At 43.1% G+C, this 22,867-nt stretch overlaps 1 protein-coding gene across 4 annotated transcripts in view; it reads left to right on the top strand.

The window, feature by feature from the left end:
• LOC135556076 (protein cramped-like) overlaps positions 1-22,867 on the top strand; it is a 48,928-nt gene that overhangs the window by 5,810 nt on the left and 20,251 nt on the right. For 3 of the 4 annotated variants that reach the window (XM_064988983.1, XM_064988979.1, XM_064988981.1), the window contains exons 3-10: positions 1,339-1,541; positions 4,257-4,410; positions 11,300-11,383; positions 11,705-11,753; positions 13,274-13,389; positions 13,642-13,765; positions 21,291-21,372; positions 21,657-22,811. In XM_064988983.1, the coding sequence (XP_064845055.1) occupies positions 1,339-1,541; positions 4,257-4,410; positions 11,300-11,383; positions 11,705-11,753; positions 13,274-13,389; positions 13,642-13,765; positions 21,291-21,372; positions 21,657-22,811 (1,967 nt within the window). The remainder of the gene's footprint in view (positions 1-1,338; positions 1,542-4,256; positions 4,411-11,299; positions 11,384-11,704; positions 11,754-13,273; positions 13,390-13,641; positions 13,766-21,290; positions 21,373-21,656; positions 22,812-22,867) is intronic. The other variant, XM_064988982.1, reaches the window with a different exon arrangement.

The raw sequence follows: 22,867 nt of genomic DNA on the forward strand, positions 1-22,867 counted from the left end.
AGTTAATTCCCTATTGTTGTAATTGTCATTATTACAAATATATGTAAATAAATCACCCGATTAATCGGTATCGGCGTTGAAAAATCATAATCGGTCGAACTCTAGTAGGGACAAGTTACTTAAGCAAAGTAAACAACCCCCCCACGCCATCTGCTTCTTCTGCCCCTCTACTCAACGTGAGCATTTGGTTTGATATTTAGGTTGTTGCCACTTGCTTTTCTCTTGTTCATTCTCCTACTTTCTTTCACTCACACAACTCACTCTCACATGTACATTCAATCACTCACTGTCTCCAAAACACTCATACACTGAACAAAAATATAAAAGCAATGTGTTGGTTACATGAGCTGAAATAAAATCCCACATGTTCCATATGCACAAAAATCTTCTCAAATGTTGTGCACAAAGTTGTTTACATCCCTGTTACTGAGCATTTCTCCTTTGCCAAGATAATCCATCCACTTTACAGGAGTGGTTTATAAAGAAGCTGATTATACAGGTGCATCTTGTGCTGGGGATAATAAAAGGCCACCAGGACAGCTGATGAAACTGTGGGTTTGCACAACTGAATATTTTCTGCACAAGCCATCTCAGGGAAGCTTATCTTGAGTACACGTCGTCCTCACCAGGGTCTTGACCTGACTGCAATTCGGCGTCGTAACCGACTTCAGTGGGCAAATGCTCCCTTCGATGGCCACTGGCATGCCGGATTAATCACGGTTTCAACTGTACTGGGCAGTTATGTAGCGTTAAAGGCATCATGTGGGCGAGCGGTTTGCTAATTTGAACGGAGGTGTTGTTACACGTGGTCTGCCACTGCGAGGACGACCAGCTGCCCATCCTGTCTCCCTGTAGCTCTGTCTTAGGCGTCTCACAGTACGGACATAGCAATTTATTGTCCTGGCCACATCTGCAGTCCTCATGCCTCCTTGCAGCATGCCTAAGGCATGTTCACACAGATGTGCAGGGACCCTGGGCATCTTTCTTTTGGTTGTTTTTCAGAGTCAGTAGAAATGCCTCTAGTGTCTTAAGTTCTCATAACTGTGACCTTATTTGCCTACCGTCTGTAAGCTGTTAGTGTCTTAACGAACATTCCACAGGTGCATGTTCATTAATTGTTTATGGTTCATTGAACAAGCATGGGAAACAGTGTTTAAACCTTTACAATGAAGATCTTAAGTTTTGGGATTTTTACGAATTATCTTTGAAAGACCGGGTCGTGAAAAAGGGATATAATCTTTTGCTGAGTTTATTTGGTGCTTGTGACAAATCAAATTTTATTTGTTGCGGTTTATATTTCTGTTCAGTATACTTTTCCTCATCCTCTCTCTCACACAGGTTCAGAGAATGGTCCCTTTCACCAGGTATCGGCTGATCAGTCCGGCTCCACGTCAGGCTCTACGGGGCCCTCAGGCAAGGCTGCCACTCGAGGCCAAGGACCCGGGGACAAGGAGCCAGTGGGCAGCCAGAAGAGACCCAGGAGACAGTGGGAGTCCTGGAGTGCAGAGGACAAGAACAGCTTCTTCGAAGGGCTATACGAGGTAAGTCAACTTGTTGAGTAGTACGAAATATAAGTATAGGTGCAGTGAAAGCACCTGTGCATCTGAAGACAATGTCTGAAAAACACAGCTAATGTTTTCTTTCCAAATAGCATTTTTTTTTTGAGCTACTTCATAAAAATAACACTTTTTTTACTTTTTATTTTTTAGTGCCTTTCCTGGACTCGAATATAGTGTTTAATAATAGCTAGATAGGAACTTTACGTTAAGTAATATTGTGGGGCTTTAGTATTTTTGTAAGAAGTTAAAACCGTTTTACTTTACTATTTGAAGCAAAGCATCTACATAGTCTTAAGTTACAGTTAGTAAAATATTTGGTCTGATTTACTTTGATATACTACTAAACTGATTCAGAATTACATTGATTAGGCATATGCATCCTACCTTTGAAGCATCTCTCCTGCGCCATCCAAATGTGCATAACATGGTACCTTGGCTATCTAACTAGCCAGGTAACATTACTAAACAAGGTATTGTTATCAAACCACAGGTGAACTCAGGGGGAAAAAAAAAAAGATACGTCCCTTTTTCAGGACCCCGTCTTTCACAGATAATTCGTAAAAATCCAAATAACTTCAGATCTCCATTGTAAAGGGTTTAAACACTGTTTCCCATGCTTGTTCAATGAACCATAAACAATGAATGAACATGCACCTGTGGAACGGTCGTTAACACACTAACAGCTTACAGGCGGTAGGCAATTAAGGTCACAGTTATGAGAACTTAAGACACGAGAGGCATTTCTACTGACTCTGAAAACCACCAAAAGAAAGATGCCTAGGGTCCCTGCTCATCTTCATGAATGTGCCTTAGGCATGCTGCAAGGAGGCTTGAGGACAGCAGATGTGGCCAGGGCAATAAATTGCCATGTCTGTACTGTGAGACGCCTAAGACAGTGCTACAGGAAGACAGAACGGACAGCTGATTGTCCACGCAGTGGCAGACCACGTGTAACAACACCTGCACAGGATCGGTACAGCTGAACACCACACCTGCGGAACAGGTACAGGATAGCTACAACTGCCTGAGTAGGTGTGTCTGAACTTTTGACTGGTACTGTACTTCCAATCATTTTTTTCAACTCGTACCGGGGGACCTTCAGATGAGTCTTGTGAGGCCTGTGGGCTTCTTAGAGCAGAATGTACGTGTTCGTGAGAGTCTTGTCTTTCCATCGAGGGGTCATAACCTTTTGGACGCTACAGATGATTTTGTGAGAAGACTGGTTTTTGGGATGCTTCATGGTCTGAAAAACACCTCTCTCACCACAGATGCGGAAGTGTGACATCGACAGATGCGTAGGATTGAGACATCAATGCAAAAAAAAAATGATGTCTCTACCTTAAACTGACAGAATTTTGTAGGGAATATTTTGCTATGCTGATCTGCAGGCGCTGGTCCTTGAAGGCATTCAAAATGCAGCTTCTGCTATCACTTTGTGGCTTCAATGGCAGGAAGAGGGGAGCTACGAGAGTTGTACCAGGGCATGTGGACTGAATTGTAACTCATTTGAAAGCGGGTGAAGTTAAGGCCACAGGAGAGGGTGTGCATCCGGAGTGGATGCAGGGCAAAGAGTGGGAGATGTGTAGAAACCTCCTCAACGTGCTCGTGCCACTTTGCAGGATGAGGCTGCACTTCCAGGAGTTCCATGACATGTAGGCTAAAGGCAAACACTAAAGTGACTGTGTGAAATAATAATTTCTCATACAACAGACATCTTATCTCTTTATCTGTCTCTTGTACTCGTAGCATTCCCTGAATTGTTGTCAAAGTAAGCTATTTCTACATTTTGTGTCTGGCCTGGTATGTACTAAGTCTTATTGAGAGAGGTTACCTACATTTTGAAATGGTCTCCGAATAGTTGTTTGCATTTTTACATTGACAACGGTTCTTACTTCTGTAACAATCAAATTGCCTACTTTGTGTGGGTTTTGAAATGCTTTCGGAATATTATCCTCTAGTCACGTTTTTGCATAATTTACATGTAAATATTTACAAGTATAATATACTTTGTTCATTTTGTGTGTAATTTAGTCAAATTTACTACAATTTAAATACTCTAGGCTTTTTTGATGTATTGGGTGTTTACACAATGGAAGATAAGGGGAGTCTTATTCCCATTGACTTTGCTGTGGTGTCATATTAAAGAGCGGGTTGTGCTCTTTAAAACTGTTTGAAATGTGAGAAGTAGCTTTTATCTAGAAAATTCTCAGGGATCTATGCAAGCATTCTATAATTCTATTGAGGTCTGAAGAGTTAATTCAACAGTGGGAAGTTAGCTCATTTAGGTAATGTGGTTACTAAAACAGCTGAACCTCTTGATTGGTAGTAGATAATTCTGTTCTGATTCCAGATTTAAATAGCAGAGTAGTAGACCAAGATATCATACCCTTAAGTTTTTGTCTAAAGTGCTGGGTAAGTGATCAACATTAGTTTACAAAAAGTTAGAATATGATGTGGTTACTTAAAGGGATACTTCGGGATTTTGGCAACGTGGCCCTTTATCTACTTCCCCAGAGTCAGATGAACTTGTGGATACTTTTTATGTCTGTGTCCAGTATTAAGGAAGTTGGAGGTAGTTTCACAAGCAAATTCTGATACCCATAGACTTCCAGTCGTTGCAATAACACTTATTAGCAATTGTGTGCCCCCTACTCCAACAACTTCAATATCTCTAGTGGTGTGTCTCGCTCTCTGTAGCATGGGAAGGACTTTGAGGCGATCCAGACAAACATAGCGTTGAAGCATAAGAAGAAGGGGAAGCCAGCCAGCATGGTGAAGAACAAAGAGCAAGTCCGACACTTCTACTACCGCACCTGGCACAAGATATCCAAGCACATCGACTTCGCCAATGGTAAGCTAGCTTATCTCTGTCTCGCTCTCTTCTATCGTTATTTCTCAAATAGAAATCTCCACTCACCTCTTGCTTGTTAATTTACATTTTTTATTTAACCAGGTAGGCTAGTTGAGAACAAGTTCTCATTTGCAACTGCGACCTGGCCAAGATAAAGCGTAGCAATTCGACACATACAACAACACAGAGTTACACATGGAATAAACAAAACATACAGTCAATAATACAGTAGAACAAAATAAAAGTCTATATACAGTGAGTGCAAATGAGGTAAGTTAAGGAAATAAATAGGCCATGGTGGCGAAGCAATTACAATATAGCAATTAAACACTGGAATGGTAGATGGGCAGAAGATGATTGTGCAAGTAGAGATACTGTGGTGCAAAGGAGCCAAATAAATACCAGTATGGGGATGAGGTAGGTAGATGGGCTGTTTACAGATGGGCTATGTACAAGGTGCAATGATCTGTGAGCTGCTCTGACAGCTGGTGCTTAAAGCTAGTGAGGGAGATGTGAGTCTCCAGCTTCAGAGATTTTTGCAATTAGTTTCAGTCATAGGCAGCAGAGAACTGGAAGTAAAGACGACCAAAGGAGGAATTGGCTTTGGGGGTGACCAGTGAGATATACCTGCTGGAGCGCATGCTACGAGTGGGTGCTGCTATGGTTACCAGTGAGCTGAGATAAGGCGGGACTTTACCTAGCAGAAAGTTTGCGACGAGTATGAAGTGAGGGCCAACCAACGAGAGCGTACAGTTCGCAATGGTGGGTAGTGTATGGGGCTTTGGTGACAAAACAGATGGCACTGTGATAGACTGCATCCAGTTTGTTGAGTAGAGTGTTGGAGGCTATTTTATAGAGGACATCGCTGAAGTTGTGGATCGGTAGGATGGTCAGTTTTACGAGGGTATGTTTGGCAGCATGAGTGAAGGGTGCTTTGTTGCGATATAGGAAGCAGATTCTAGATTTAATTTTGGATTGGAGATGCTTAATGTGAGTCTGGAAGGAGAGTTTACAGTCTAACCAGACACCCAGGTATTTGTAGTTGTCCACGTATTCTAAGTCAGAGCTGTCCAGAGTAGTGATGCTGGACGGGCGAGCAGGTGCAGGCAGTGATCGATTGAATAGCATGCATTTAGTTTTACTAGCGTTTAAGAGCAATTGGAGGCCACGGAAGGAGAGTTGTATGGCATTGAAGCTCGTCTGGAGGTTAGTTAACAGTGTCCAAAGAGGGGCCAGAAGTATACAGAATGGTGTCGTCTGAGGTAGAGGTGGATCAGAGAATCACCAGCAGCAGGAGTGACATCATTGATGTATACAGAAAAGAGAGTCGGCCCGAGAATTGAACCCTGTGGCACACCATAGAGACTGCCAGAGGTCCGGGCAACAGGCCCTCCGATTTGACACACTGAACTCTATCAGAGAAGTAGTTGTAAACCAGGCGAGGCAATCATTTGAGAAACCAAGGCTGTCGAGTCTGCCAATAAGAATGTTGTGATTGACAGAGTCGAAAGCCTTGGCCAGGTCGACGAATATGGCCGCACAGTAATGTCTCTTATCGATGTCGTTTAGAACCTTGAGTGTGGCTGAGGTGCAACCATGACCAGCTCTGAAACCAGATTGCATAGTGGAGAAGGTATGGTGGGATTCTAAATGGTCAGTAATCTGTTTAACTTCTTATGGCTGAGATCCCGTTACCGGGAGCAATATAACAACAACCAGTGATAGTACAGGGTAGAGGTCGACCGATTATGATTTTACTGAATGAACACTTTTATTTTAACTTAATATAATGCATACAGGCTTTTGGATGGGTGTTCGTAAGGTGATTCCACAGGTTGGCGGTATATTTTTATTTAGCCGTTGCTGACATCTTTATCACAAATAAGACACCTTGCTTTCCCTGGTGCCAATTCAATGTAATAGTCCCACACTGGTGCTCTGCTTTTCTCTGCCATTTGTAAAACACACACACAGCTCTGAAGTGACAATGATACTGGAGAGTCTGCTTAGGAGACAGATACTCTCAACTGTTTGAATAAAAATAGAGTTTAAGTTACCTGTGATGAATGTTGAAAACAAAAACTGTAATTTCTATATGCAGGAAATCCTATTTTAATAATAATGGACATGGTAAGAATTGACGACCAAGGTGTGAGTCATAATTCCCATGACACCTAGCAAAATCAGAAAAGAGGTTCCTTCATTCATTTATTCCATAGGATATTTTTAGATTTACTTAAAATAAGGTCTGTTTCGTGTAGGCTTACACCACCGTGCCAATTTTATAACTGTGTAGATGTCCATAGGACAAGGTAACTGATCAATATTGGCTAAATATAAGTGAAGATCTTTTTTTGTAGAGTGAATTTATGAAAATATGTTGACAAACGTTACCTTATCCTAGTGAGATTTACACGGGTGTCAAAACGCCGAGCCTGTTGAAGTCTGCACGAAACACAGACCTTATTTGAAGTAGATCAAGACATTCTCTATGGAAGACATGAATGGTAAAATAACGAAGGAACCCCTTTCAAGTTCAGCCGCAAGTTATTACAGGAATTATAACGCGTTGACTATTTCTTTGACTATTACGAGCCTGCTGCTGCCTACAACCCCTCAGTCAGACTGCTCTATCAAACATCTAATCATAGACTTAACTATAATAAACACACAGAAATACGAGCCTTATGTCAAACTCGGAAACTATCACCTCAAACAAAATATTTATTCCGTTCCGTATTTTATCTAACGGGTGTCATCCATGAGTCTAAATATTCCTGTTACATTGCACAACCTTCAATGTTATTTCATAATTACGTAAAATTCTGGCTAATTAGTTGTCAAAGAGCCAGGCGGCCCAAACTGTTGCATATACCCTGACACAATTTCACCTGGATAATATTGCATGCTAACCTGGATTTCTTTTAGCTAAATATGCAGGTTTAAAAATATATTCTTATGTATTGATTTTAAGAAATTCATGGTTAATGGTTAAGTACACACTGGAGCAACGACAGTCGTTGATTGTTTTTTATAAGTTTAATGCTAGCGAGCAATTTACTTTGGCTTACTGCTTTTGAGTTACAGGATGGCTCCTCGTGAGGCAGGTGGTTAGAGCGTTTGACTAGTTAACTGTAAGGATGCAAGAATGGATCCCCCGAGCTGACAAGTTAAAAATCTGTCGTTCTGCCTCGTTCCTAGGCCGTCATTGAAAATAAGAATGTGTTCTTAACTGACTTGCCTAGTTAATAAAATATTAAATAAAGGTGTAAAGAAAAAATCTGCACCCAAAATGACAGATTTCCAATTTTTTATGAAAAACTTGAAATCTGCCCTAATTAATCGGCCATTCCGATTAATCGGTCGACCTCTAGTACAGGGCGCCGTATTCAAAAGAACAGAAATCTCATAATTAAAATTCCTCAAACATACATGTATCTTATATCGTTATCAAGGTAGTCTTGTTGTTAATCCCACCACAGTGTCCGATTTCAAATAGGATTTACGGGGAAAGCACCACAAATGATTATGTTAAGTCACCAACAACTCACTAAAAAAAACAGTCAATTTTACCAGCCAGAGAGATAGAAAAAGCACATATTGAGATAAAATGAATCACTAACCTTTCATCTTCATCAGATGACACTCATAGGACTTCATGTTACACAATACATGCATGTTTTGTTTGATAAAGTTCATATTTATATCAGAAAATCTGAGTTTACATTGGCGTATTAGATTCACTAGTTACAAAAACATCCAGTGATTTTTGCATAGCCACATCATTCAACAGAAATACTCATCATAAATGTAGATGATAATACAACTTATACACATGGAATTATAGATATACCTCTCCTTAATGCAACCGCTGTGTCAGATTTAAAAAAAACGGAAAAAGAAACGCATGCAATGTTGTGAGACGACGCTCAGAAGTATAAACACCACAGCCGCAAAGATGGCGTCAACATAAACAAGAAATTACATGATAAATATTCCCTTACCTTTGATTATCTACATCAGAAAGCACTCCAGGAATCCCATGTCCACAATAAATGTTTGTTTTATTCGATAATATCCTTTATGTCCAAATACCTTATTTTGTTAGCGTGTTTGGTATACATATCCAAACGCTAATTCTGGTCAGCGTTATATCGGACAAAAAGTGATATTACCGGTCGAAGAAACATTTCAAACTAAGTATAGAATCAATCATTAAGATGTTTTTAACATATAGCTTCAATAAAGTTCCAACCGGAGTACTCCTTCTTGTCTTCATGAGCAATGGAACGCAAGTGACTACCACGAGGAATACACATGATCAGAAAATGGCTGACTGCCAGACACCTGACTGATTCTGCTATCATTCACTCCCACAACATCATAGAAGTCTCAGTATAATTTCTATTGATGGTTGACATCTATTGGAACCCCTAGGCAGTGCAACATCATTCATATCTCAAGGGGATTTCATTGGGGACTCAGGTGAATAAAAACAAACGCTCAGATTTCTGACTTCCTGTTTTGATTTCAACTCAGGATTTTCGCTGCCAATATGAGTTCTGTTATACTCAGACATTCAAACAGTTTTAGAAAAGTGTTTTCTATCCAATACTAATAATAACATGCATATATTAGAAACTGAGACTGAGGAGCAGTCTGTTTTACTTTAAGCACCTTATTCATCCAAGCCACTCAATACTGCCCCCCCCAGCCATAAAGTTAACTTGGCTTTCGAAGACCTTATAAAGACAGGGTAGGATAGATATAGGTCTGTAGCAGTTTGGGTCTAAAGTGTCACCCCCTTTGAAGAGGGGGATGACCGCGGCAGCTTTCCAATCTTGGGAATCTCAGACGATACGAAAGAGGTTGAACAGGCTAGTAATAGGGGTTGCAACAATTTCGGCATATCATTTTAGAAAGAGAGGGTCCAGATCCCGGCTGATTTGTAGGGGTCCAGATTTTGGGGCTCTTTCAGAACTATCTGCTATCTGGATTTGGGTAAAGGAGAAATGGTGGGGGCTTTGGCGGTTTGCTGTGGAGGGTGGTGGATTTATCGGTGGTGACAGTGTTTCCTAGCCTTGGAGCAGTGGGCAGCTGGGAGGAGGTGCTCTTATTCTCCATGGACTTTACAGTGTCCCAGAACTTTTTTGAGGTAGTACTACAGGATGCAAATTTCTGTTTGAAAAAGCTTGCCTTAGGAAAGCTAACTGCCTGTGTAAATTTGTTCCTAACTTCCCTGAAAAGTTGCATATCACAGGGGCTATTCGATGCTAATGCAGAACGCCACAAGATATTTTTGTGCTGGTCAAGGACAGACAGGTCTGGAGTGAACCAAGGACTATATCTATTCCAAGTTGTACATTTTTTGAGAGTGGCATGCTTATTTAAGATGGTGAGGAAGGCAATTTTAAAGAATAGCCAGGCATCATCTACTGACGGGATGAGGTCAATGTCATTCCAGGATACCCCGGCCAGACAAAGGTAAGGTAGGATGTGAGTACATTGGAGGTAAACCTAGGCATTGAGTAATGAAGAGAGAGATATAGTCTCTAGAGATGTTTAAACGAGGTGATGTCTTTGCATATGTAGGAGGTGGAACAACATGGTTGGTTAAGGCATATTGAGCAGGGCTAGAGGCTCTACAGTGAAATAATAACACAGTAATCACTAACCAGGACAGTAATGGACAAGGCATATTGATGTTAGCCAAGTGAACATATGGGTCCAGTGAGTGGTTGGGCTGGCTGGGGACACGGCGATTCAGACAGTTAGCAGGCTAACAAGCTAACAGTTAGTAGACCGGGGCAAGCTAGCAGTTAGCAGGCCGGATTAGCAAGCAGTTAGCAGGGGCTAGCAGTTACAGATCGGGCAGGCAAGCTAGCAGTTTGCAGGCCGGGGCCGGCAAGCTAGCAATTAGCAGACCGGGTTAGCAAGCAAGCAGAAAGCAGTGCTAGCAAGTTAGCCTTTGGGGGACGTCGTGATGGGGGTAAGTCTGTTTTTGCCTCTTCGTGCGATGATGTCGATAGACCAGTCGTGGAATTAGTAGGGTTCCAAGTAGCTGTAGGTAGCTAGCAGGCCTAGCTGGTTAGCAGAATGGGCCTTCAGCGGGCGTCGGGCCTGTTGGAGTCTACGGGCAGATTGTCGGTATTCCAGTCGTAGGGGATCTGCGGGGTTCCGTGCCCCGTACCGGCTGTAGAAGGGGTCCAGATATTGTATCCCAGGCTCGTTAGGCTCTGGTTAGTCACGTTGTTCGAACAGGCGAGAGCTTTCCGAGCTGAAGGTTAGCTGATGACCGCTGGCAATGGTTTGCTGACTGATAGCTGGTAGTTAGCTGGCTTGCTTCAGTTGAGGGATTCCAGATCCGAAGTAAATATAAATACTTTAGGGGAAAAAAGCAGATCCACGCCACATTGGGTGAGGCGGGTTGCAGGAGAGTATTTAGAAGTTGAGATTTAGCAAAATATTTTAAAAGATATGCGAAGAAAAAGATGTAAAACGATATATACAAGGGACAGGACAAAGACGTCTGACTGCTACGCCATCTTGGATCATACGCTTGTTTAGTCTCTTTTTATGTTTCAGCTTGTTGACAAAAACATCAACCTTCAAAATCAGTGTGAAACTTTGCAATCTTCTTTTTATGAAGACCAGTTGGCATTCGCAAGTGAAACTTTGCCTGCAATCTGCATTAATTTCTTCTTTTGAATCCTATTACGTTTCACACACACACACTCAAGCAACTCATTAAATGTGCAATAGTTAAACTGTCTTTCGATCTTACCATCAGTGTGTGACCCATTTTAGGTTTGTGGGGCACCCAAGATCACTGGTGTACTGTAGTTTTTGTTTTTATCCCATAACGTGCCCATTTCCTTCTGTCCCACAGTGTACTCCCGTGTGCTGAAGAAGTCCTCTCAGGAGCTGTACGGTCTCCTCTGCTACGCTGAGCTAAGGAAGAAGGTTGGAGGATGTAAGTCAAGCAGGGTCTGTGGGGGGGCACGGTGTGTTTGACACAACTCAGTCTGGCTCTGTTTCTGCTGCTGGGGCTGGTTGGCCGCATGGGAGCTGATTTAAGTGTTGCGCCGGGCCGGGGTCATGAGGGATAGTTAAGTGTCGCACAGGTCATGAAGGATGTTATGTTATTAACGTCTGTGTTAGTCTTGTGTCCAAAGATGGCTGGCTTTTCTACCTCTGTTGGAGAACATCTGTAATGACATGTTAATGTCTGTCTTCACAAAGCAAGAGCAAGGAGGTACGCACACAGCTTTTCTAACTCTGTTGTTGTTCATAGTGATGGACGATAAGAACGTGGCCAAGCTTAACGAGCTCATCCAACAGGGGTAAGACTGAGACGAAAATAATTTTACCAATGTAACCAAAGCTTTTTGAAATATACCTCTTTTTTTCCCCCAATACTTTAGGGGTATACGTGGTTGATTTGTATAAAAATAGTTTATACATTTGAAATAACTTATATACACCAGTTTATTATGTACACCAATTTAGTACCTGGTCTGTACCCCCTTTTGCCTCTAGAACAGCCTAAATTCTTTGGGGCATGGATTCTCCAAATCAGAAACGTTCCACAGGGATGTTGGTCCATGCTGACGTGATGGCATCATGCAGTTGCTGCAAATTGGACGGCAGTACGTTGCCGCCACCAACCTGTATCGTTGACACCAGGCAGGATGTGTCCATGGACTTATGCTGCTCACGCCCATTCCTTACTGTGCCATCAGCATGACGCAACAAGAATCGTGACTCGTCGGACGAGGCAATGTTTTTCCACTCTTCAATTGTCCAGTGTTGGTGATCAAGTGCCCACTGGAGCTGCTTCTTGTTTTTAGCTGATTTGAGTGGAACCCAGGTGTGGTCAACTGCTGCAATAGCCCATCCGGGACAAGGATCGATGAGTTGTGTGTTCCGAGATGCCGTTCTGCACACTACTGTTGTATTGCGCCGTTATTTGTCTGTGGCCCGCCTGTTAGCTTGCGCGATTATTTGTCTGTGGCCAGCCTGTTAGCTTGCACAATTCTTGCCATTCTCCTTTGACCTCTCTCAACAAGCTGCTTTTGCCCACAGGACTGCCACTGCCAATTTTTTTTTTTTCGCACCATTCTCGGGGAAACCCTAAACTGTCGTGCATGAAAATCCCATGAGGGCTGCCGTTTCTAAGTTACTGGATCCAGCAAGCCTAGCACAGATGATCATACCACGCTCCAAGTCGCTTATGTGACTCGCTTTGCCCATTCTAATGTTCAATCGAACAGTAACTGAATGCCTCGATGTCTGCCTGCTTTATATTGCAAGCCACGGCCACGTGACTCACTGTCTGAAGGAGTGAGCCATTTTCATGAACAGGGAGGTGTACCTAATAAACTGGCTGGAGTGTGGTTATATATACATGTAATGTGTTGGTCCCATCTTTCATAAGCTGAAATAAGGTTTGGCATATCAAGAAGCTCATTAAATGGCATGATCATTGCACAGGTGCAATGGGTCTGGCTCCCCAGTGGGTGGGCAGCTTATGGTAAAGAAATTAACATTACTGTTTCTGGCAACTGTTCTGGTGGACATACCTGCAGTCAGCATGACAATTGCAAGCTCCCTCTCAACTTGAGACTTTTATTGTCCCCAGCACAAGGTGCACTTGTTTAATCAGCTTCTTGATATTCCTTAGTCAATTATTTTGGGAAAAAAATAAGCTCTTTGTGCAAATGGAACATTTCAGGAATTTTAAAATGTATTTCAGGTCTTGAAACATGGGATCAAGACTTTACATTTAGACTTTTTTAAATATTTTTGCCCAGTGTAGATAGTTGTGCAATTGTTATTTGGGTGTAGTTTGTGTGTTTTGCAGTTCTCTCATGGTTCTGCTGAATTCTCCCAGGGCGACCACAGTGCGTTCTAAAGGCAGGAATCTGCGCATCAAAGCTCCCATGTGCCGTGCGCTCAAGAGGCTGTGTGACCCAGATGGTGAGTGTACACACAAACAGACACACAGTGACACACTCACACAGTGGGAAGAAGGGGATGAATGGGGATGTTGCAGAGTCATGCAGGAGGGGATGGATTTCCATGGTAGTACTCAGGAAAGGGGCGGTATGAGTAAGGGAGAGTAAAGTGGTGATTATGATGCTGATCATCTCAGGACCGGCGAGAATAAATCTTATCCTCCTTTCCTTTAACTACCTCCCTTTCTATCTCGCTCACTCACTCTCTCTCTAGGAGTGAGTGATGAAGAGGACCAGAAGCCTGTGCGTCTACCTCTAAAGGTTGCCGTGGAGCTGCAGCCACGAAGCAACCACTCCTGGGCCCGTGTCCAGAGTCTGGCCCATAATCCTCGCCTCAGGTCAGTGTCAACTGACTAAAGACCATGTCCTTTCCAATGCCTTCGACACTGTTGACAATCACATTCTCATTCAAAGGTAAGATCTGGCTTCTTGCAAGGGGTTTTAGCATTATGTCAGACAGGACACTGTTTTCAGATGGTGTTTAGTCTAGATTCCGCAGGGTCAGTATTGGGACCTGTTCTCTACACTATTTAAATTAATAAATCTGTGTTAAAACTTGTAATATTGTCTCCCGGGTGGCGCAGTGGTTAAGGGCATTGTACTGCAGCGCCAGCTGTGCCATCAGACAGTCTGGGTTCGCACCCAGGCTCTGTTGTAACCGGCCGCGATAGGGAGGTCAGTGGGGCGACGCACAATTGGCCTAGCGTTGTCCGGGTTAGGGAGGGTTTGGCCAGTAGGGATATCCTTGTCTCATCGCGCACAGCAACTCCTGTGGCGGGCCGGGCGCAGTGCGCGCTAACCAAGGTTGCCAGGTGCACTGTTTCTCCTCCGACACATTGGTGCGGCTGGCTTCCGGGTTGGATGCGCGCTGTGTTAAGCAGTACGGCTTGGTTGGGTTGTGTATCGGAGAATGCATGACTTTCAACCTTCGTCTCTCCCGAGCCCGTACGGGAGTTGTATGCGATGAGACTAGATAGTAGCTACTAAACAGTTGAATACCATGAAATTGGGAAGAAAAAGGGGTAAAATTCACACACACACAAAAAAACTTGTAATGTTAATCTGTATGCAGACGATACTGTTATGCATTCCATTGCCCCAACTGTAGACGAGGTGTTGCACTGGAATCTGACGTTGTTGCCTACAACAAGCACTGGTTGGTTTAAAACATCTATGTAATGTGGGCAAGGCTAAATGCATGTTCTTGAATTCTCGCAAAAATCTTTCAGATGGACTACATATTTATTCATTGAGTGTTTGTCCCATAGATCGGGTTCCCGCCTATAAATGTCTGGGCATTTGGATTCAAGTAAAAGTTTCTTGGTCACAAACACATGGTTAGCAGATGTTAATGCGAGTGTAGCGAAATGCTTGTGCTTTTAGTTCCGGCAGTGCAGTAATATCTAACAAGTAATCTAACAATTTCCCAAGAACTACCTAATACACACATCTAAAGGGGGGAATGAGAATATGTACATATAAATACAGTGGAGAGAACAAATATTTGATACACTACTGATTTTGCAGGTTTTCCTACTTACAAAGCTTGTAGAGGTCTGTAATTTTTATCTTAGGTACACTTCAAATGTGAGATGGAATCTAAAACAGAAATCCAGAAAATCACGTTGTATGATTTTTAAGTAATTCATTTGTATTTTATCCACACACTCAATCAAACAGACTCCAACCAGACTCCAGACTCCATAATGGCCAAGACCAGAGAGCTGTGTAAGGACATCAGGGATAAAAGTGTAGACCTGCACAAGGCTGGGATGGGCTACAGGACAATAGGCAAGCAGCTTGGTGAGAAAGCAACAACTGTTGGTGCAATTATTAGAAAATGGAAGAAGTTCAAGATGACGGTCAATTACCCTCGGTCTGGGGCTCCTTGCAAGATCTCACCTCGTGGGGCATCAATGATCATGAGGAAGTTGAGGGATGAGCCCAGAACTGAACGGCAGGACCTGGTCAATGACCTGAAGAGAGCTGGGACCACAGTCTCAAAGAAAACCATTAGTAACACACTATGCCATCATGGATTAAAATCCTGCAGCGCAAGCAAGGTCCCCCTGCTCAAGCCAGCGCTTGTCCAGGCCCGTCTGAAGTTTGTCAATGACCATCCGGATGATCCAGAGGAGGAATGGGAGAAGGTCACTGTGGTCTGATGAGACAAAAATAGAGCTTTTTGGTCTAAACTCCAATCTCAGTGTTTGGAGGAGGAAGAAGGATGAGGACAACCCCAAGAACATCATCCCAACCGTGAAGCATGGAGGTGGAAACATCATTCTATGGGGATGCTTTTCTGCAAAGGGGACAGGACGACTACACCATATTGAGGGGAGGATGGATGGGGCCATGTATCGTGAGATCTTGGCCAACAACCTCCTTCCCTCAGTAAGAGCATTGGAGATGGGTCGTGGCTGGGTCTTCCAGCATGACAATGACCTGAAACACACAGCCAGGGCAACTAAGGAGTGGCTCCGTAAGAAGCACCTCAAGGTCCTGGAGTGGCCTCGTCAGTCTCCAGACCTGAACCCAATAGAAAATCTTTGGAGGGAGCTGAAAGTCCGTATTGCCCAGCGACAGCCCCGAAACCTGAAGGATCTGGAGAAGGTCTGTATGGAGGAGTGGGCCAAAAGCCCTGCTGCAGTGTGTGCAAACCTGGTCAAGAACTACAGGAAACGTATGATCTCTATAATTGCAAACAAAGGTTTCTGTACCAAATATTAAGTTCTGCTTTTCTGATGTATCAAATACTTATGTCATGCAATAAAACGCAAATGAATTACTTAAAAATCATACAATGTGATTTTCTGGATTTTTGTTTTAGATTCCGTCTCACAGTTGAAGTGTACCCATGATAAAAATTACAGACCTACATGCTTTGTAAAGAGGAAACACTACTGATTTTGCAGGTTATCAAATATTTGTTCTCCCCACTGTATATGGATGTGTGATGGCCATGAGTAATGTAAGATATGTAAACATTATTAAAGTGGCATTGTTTAAAGTGACTAGTGATCCATTTATTAGTGGCCAGTGATTGGGTCACTTTAGTGATTGCAGTTAGTGATCGTTGTTTAGCAGTCTGATGGCCCTGAGATAGAAGCTGTTTTTCCAGTCTTGACAAATGTTTAAAAAAAAACATACTGATGAGCTAGTTAAAAAGCTAAGACTTAAAGTGGGATAATTTTTTGAAGTACTTTAGATCTTGCCTCTCCCTAAACCGCAATAAGCAGATTGTACAGTCAACTTTCCTGCCAGTTCTTGACTCTGGTGACACCATTTAGCAGAATGCAGCAGCCACTATTCTTAATCCTTTGGATGCAGTCGTAGCATGGCGTCCTTCACTTTATCACAGGTGACAGTTTTAATACTCATCACTGCATCCTGTATCAAAAAGGTTGGCTGATTTTCATTAATTTCCCATAGATCACTTCACTATTCCCTTTTTCAAATCAAATTTTATTTGTCACATACACATGGTTAGCAGATGTTAATGCTAGTGTAGCGAAATGCTTGTGCTTCTCGTTCCGGCAATGCAGTAATAACCAACAAGTAATCTAGCTAACAATTCCAAAACTACTACCTTAGACACAAGTGTAAGGGGATAAAGACTATGTACATAAAGATATATGAATGAGTGATGGTACAGAGCAGAATAGGCAAGATCCAGTAGATGGTATTGAGTACAGTATATACAGTGCCTTGCGAAAGTATTCGGCCCCCTTGAACTCTGTGACCTTTTGCCACATTTCAGGCTTCAAACATAAAGATATAAAACTGTATTTTTTTTGTGAAGAATCAACAACAAGTGGGACACAATCATGAAGTGGAACGACATTTATTGGATATTTCAAACTTTTTAACAAATCAAAAACTGAAAATTGGGCGTGCAAAATTATTCAGCCCCCTTAAGTTAATACTTTGTAGCTCCACCTTTAGCTGCGATTACAGCTGTAAGTCGCTTGGGGTATGTCTCTATCAGTTTTGCACATCGAGAGACTGACATTTTTCCCCATTCCTCCTTGCAAAACAGCTCGAGCTCAGTGAGGTTGGATGGAGAGCATTTGTGAACAGCAGTTTTCAGTTCTTTCCACAGATTCTCGATTGGATTCAGGTCTGGACTTTGACTTGGCCATTCTAACACCTGGATATGTTTATTTTTGAACCATTCCATTGTAGATTTTGCCTTATGTTTTGGATCATTGTCTTGTTGGAAGACAAATCTCCGTCCCAGTCTCAGGTCTTTTGCAGACTCCATCAGGTTCTCTTCCAGAATGGTCCTGTATTTGGCTCCATCCATCTTCCCTGTCCCTGCTGAAGAAAAGCAGGCCCAAACCATGATGCTGCCACCACCATGTTTGACAGTGAGGATGGTGTGTACAGGGTGATGCGCTGTGTTGCTTTTATGTCAAACATAATGTTTTGCATTGTTGCCAAAAAGTTCAATTTTGGTTTTATCTGACCAGAGCACCTTCTTCCACATGTTTGGTGTGTCTCCCAGGTGGCTTGTGGCAAACTTTAAACAACACTATTTATGGATATCTTTAAGAAATGGCTTTCTTCTTGCCACTCTTCCATAAAGGCCAGATTTGTGCAATATATGACTGATTGTTTTCCTATGGACAGTGTCTCCCACCTCAGCTGTCGATCTCTGCAGTTCATCCAGAGTGATCATGGGCCTCTTGGCTGCATCTCTGATCAGTCTTCTCCTTGTATGAGCTGAAAGTTTAGAGGGACGGCCAGGTCTTGGTAGATTTGCAGTGGTCTGATACTCCTTCCATTTCAATATTATCGCTTGCACAGTTCTCCTTGGGATGTTTAAAGCTTGGAAAATCTTTTTGTATCCAAATCCGGCTTTAAACTTCTTCACAACAGTATCTCGGACCTGCCTGGTGTGTTCCTTGTTCTTCATGATGCTTTCTGCGCTTTTAACGGATCTCTGAGACTATCACAGTGCAGGTGCATTTATACGGAGACTTGATTACACACAGGTGGGTTGTATTTATCATCATTAGTCATTTAGGTCAACATTGGATCATTCAGAGATCCTCACTGAACTTCTGGAGAGAGTTTGCTGCACTGAAAGTAAAATAATAATAATTTTGCATGCCCAATTTTTCAGTTTTTGATTTGTTAAAGTTTGAAATATCCAATAAATGTCGTTCCACTTCATGATTGTGTCCCACTTGTTGTTGATTCTTCACACATAAAATACAGTTTTATATCTGTATGTTTGAAGCCTGAAATGTGGCAAAAGGTCGCAAAGTTCAAGGGGGCCGAATACTTTCGCAAGGCACTGTACATATGAGAAGAGTATGTAAACAGTGGCATAGTTAAAGTGGCTAGTGATACATGTATTACATAAAGATGCAGTAGATGATATAGAGTACAGTATATACGTATACATATGAGAGGAATTTTTGTGTACCAAGCTCTACTACACAAGTCCAGACTTACCTTACATCGTTGTTGAAGTAGAAAGCATGCGTTACCAAACCCGTTCACAGGGTTGGTTAACTGTTGAAGTTCTCTGGGTCTCCATCTAATTAAGTAAACCTGCTTTTAGTTTGAATGCACCTCACTGCTGGAACAATTTACAAAACACATTACAATTGGATGTTCTGGTGCGCTCAGGCAATTTAAAATGTTGATTTGAGGACCTTGTAGCTGAGGAATGTAACTTGGGTTGTGGCGGTCTTGAAATTTTATCAGCTGGTTATTGTCACGCAAATAACTGCAGATCTCATGGTAATTGACCGATAATTAACATAAACCCATTTAGCATCTCCTGGCTTCCACACACAGCCTACAAGCCACTGATGCAGACATTTGGAACATCCCACATTTTAAAAAAGTCTAAATCAATTTAATATAGCCTACACATCACAATAAATCAACTATTTAATTTAGATGGGTCTAAAGAAACATATGAAGAAAATGTAGTCCTATTTCAGAAGGACAGAATAACACTGCGTAGAATACTCTGCGTTGTCCTTATGTTAGGCTCTGGTTGGACTATGCCATATATGGCTGTGGGCTACATTAGTTTATTTAGCTGACAAGATTTGCTTTGAAATCATGGCATTATTTTATAGTAATGAAGAGTCAATTTAACATAGCTGAATAAAATAGGATATTTTCTCAACTATATGAGGGAGTTTGTATATACAGCTATTGTGTTGAGCTGTTAACAAAGACTCTTTTATATGCTTCATTTAGAGTTATTTCTGGAACTTTAATTGTGATACAAACATTGGGCTATATGTTTAGATTTTTAATACATTCTAAGGCTGCATGATGCAACTCTAATGATTTGTGAAAAAATAGCATGGAATGCATGAGCTCTGCTTAGTTTTTTTTGCGCAGGCTGCACACTCCAACAGTCTCTCATTCACAATTTGACAAGGACTTGATAATATTCTCATCAGGCCTCGACATTCCCGGCTGCATCCCCTTTGTGTCGCTGTAATGCCCCCCCCCTTTTTTCACCCTGAAGATAATAATAATAATTTCCTTCTCCTGGCTGCGTGCTCCGACGCACCTAATTCTTAGTAGCCAAAGCCCATCACGTGATCGGGTCCACATTTACTTTTCGTCAGGAAACGAGATGAGTAGTCCAATTTGTAAGTCGCTCTGGATAAGAGCGTCTGCTAAATGACTTAAATGTAAATGTAAATGTAGGCCTAACGAACAGCGAAAGCACTATGTCAATCTACTATCCCCCATAGTACAAAAGTTGACCTATTCTGTGCATTTTAAATAAATATTTCAAACATTGCCTGGGACAGTTGTGGGATGCGATAGATCCCAAACTAATACGTGCTGTTTAGACATGCTGTTTCTTGCCTTACTGCACACAAGCTGGGCATCATTCACAAGTGATAGGCTAATATTGTCACCCATCAGACTATTCTTAATTTAATATTGTCTTTACATATATACTAAATCATGTGTCAATTTCGATTTAAAATGGACTATTATGCACCTGTCTCAACAGGGGCAGGTTGAAAAAATACATGTAATCTATGCACTTAAGTAGTAAATGGAGGACTCTTTTCCCGTGGTTCATTTTCATGCCAGCAAGGTATGCTATACTCCTGTTGTGCAGAGAGGCAATATGCTTAATATTAAGAAAATGTATAAATAAAGAGTAGGCCTAGCCTATTGAAAGTAGCCTCTATTAAAAAGAGGATATCAAAACTATCTCATGCAATTGCATAGCCCATAGAAATATTGCTTAACAAGAGTGTGGTCTCTTGTTTTTGCAATGTCAGAGTGACATTAGAGGGACAATAGAGTGCTGAATACCAGGCAGTTGGCAAGTTTGGAAGGTTACTAATGCCGCATCAGAGCTTGGAGAAGCCTGAATTTGACTGCGGTCGTGACTTGTGACCGCCGGTGTGGAGGTAATACGGTCACCGTGCAGTGCAAATTGTAACTGTTCTTCCCAAATTTTGTGTTGTATTTTTATTTTTCATTGTATTGTTTGCTGTATTACTGTGATCAGGGCACCCTGAGAATGAGCCTGGTCTCAATGGGTTTTCCTTGAATAAATAATAGATTACATTTATTTATTTATATAATAGAACATTAGGTGTGTTTGAACCTAAGATGGGCTTTGCAATCTTTATGTTTCTGGGACACACAACCCTGACTGTTTGTATCCAAATACATAATGGCCATTCCATGAAATGTATTGTCATTATCATATTTTGGTTTAAAGATGGGTTTTGCTAGGTTGTATCCTGTTGAACATGCCCCTGTCAGTGTTTGAGCTCTGTTGTCGACAAGAGCTGTCTTTGCTGAGAAATGTAAAAAAAAATCTAACATTGTTCATTCTTCTGTGGGGTGATGTAGGATGGTGGTGGAGCTGCATAGGAAGGTGTCCAGCCTGATCGAGTTCCTGAAACAGAAGTGGGACGTCCAGGATCAGTTCATCGTATCCTTCCACATCATAGTAGTCATATCATGCCCATCTTATAGCACTTAGACCACAACCTAACTGGTACATTTTTTAATTTTTATTATCTGGTCGAGTATAGAATCGCATGAAATTAGCACCAGACAACCAGCTGGTAAAAAGTCTCAATTGAGCTGATCCATAGTACTTCAAGGGATCATCGGATATATTTAGCCTAGTTGATGCTCAGTTCTTGTTTTTGTTTATTTTACTTTGAATCCACCGCTTCTCTGCTGACCCTCCCTTGACCATACTGTGTTCAGCTGAAGAGCCTGCAGGAGCGCGAGGCGTTAGAGGGAACCCAACAGCACAGTGGTGGCGGTAGCGGCAGCCCTGCTCTCCCCTGCAGTGCAGACGAGGACCTGTTCCTGTACCCAGCTGAGACCAGCACCCTGACCGCCCTGCCCAGCGTAGCCCGTGTGGTCCACTCTAAGGCCTCCTGCACCGTCCACTGGCAGGAGAGCGGCAAGCACCGCCCCGGCCCCAAGGAGCTGATCTCCACTGCCCAGATTCTGGGCATCCAAGGGGCCCCGCTCCTCCTCCTCCCCCGGGGGGGTGTGGCCAAACCGGGGCGTGGTGGTGGGGATGCTCGACGGGTAGGGGGCGAGACCCCTGTATCCACGCCTGAAGGAGGAACGTCGGGAGGAGGAGCAGGACCAGAGCACAAGAATTTGAACCAGATAACATCTCCTCCTCCTGTATGTCCTCTTTCTTCTCCTTCATCTTTGCTGCTTTTGTCTCTGGCTCAGAAACAGGAGGGTGGTGCAGCCATGGGGCAGGTGGAAGGGGAGAAGGGGCTGGGGGGAGGACCAGGGGTAGGGAAGGCCTTGGGGGCCAAGGAAGGAGATGGGGACTCCAATTCTCAGGGCCAGGGGGGAGGTTCTTGCTCTGCTACTGAGCCGTGCAGGCATGACGAGTGGACCCCAGGGGATAATGGCAGTGACAGTGCCTCTCCAGAGAGGAACTCCCTCCCCCTGTTGGACCCCCTGGTTCCCACCACACCTCCACACACAATGGTACCGCGACAGGTTGAGGACGTCCCTCCTGACCAGGGGCAGGGGTGGACAGCAGCCCCAGAAAAAGAGGAGTGTGATGGAGGAGGCAGCACCACAATCCCGTTGTCTGGCGGTCGGTCGGCCCAGCGGATCTGTGATGAGGGCTGGAGCTCGTGGGGGTCAGACAGCAACGTGACTCTGGCAGAGCTGTACCTGATGCTGGGGAAACCTGGGAAACTGCAGCTGGTGTACGAATGGCAGCCGGCTGCTGTTGCAGCCCCGGAGCTGGGGGAGGAAGGGCTACAGGGACCAGGGCAGACATACCCACAGCTACAGTCACCACGCCCTCTGCCCCCCCTCTCCACCCACCGCGTCCTGCACTGTTTGCTCCGGCTGGTGTCATCAGAGGTCAACCCCAAACCTGTGAGTCAACACCGCCCAGTGGGGCAAATTCTTCATTCACTACACTTCGCCTGACG

This window comes from Oncorhynchus masou, chromosome 15 (assembly GCF_036934945.1).
Source record: "Oncorhynchus masou masou isolate Uvic2021 chromosome 15, UVic_Omas_1.1, whole genome shotgun sequence".
Taxonomy (NCBI): Eukaryota; Metazoa; Chordata; class Actinopteri; order Salmoniformes; family Salmonidae; genus Oncorhynchus; species Oncorhynchus masou.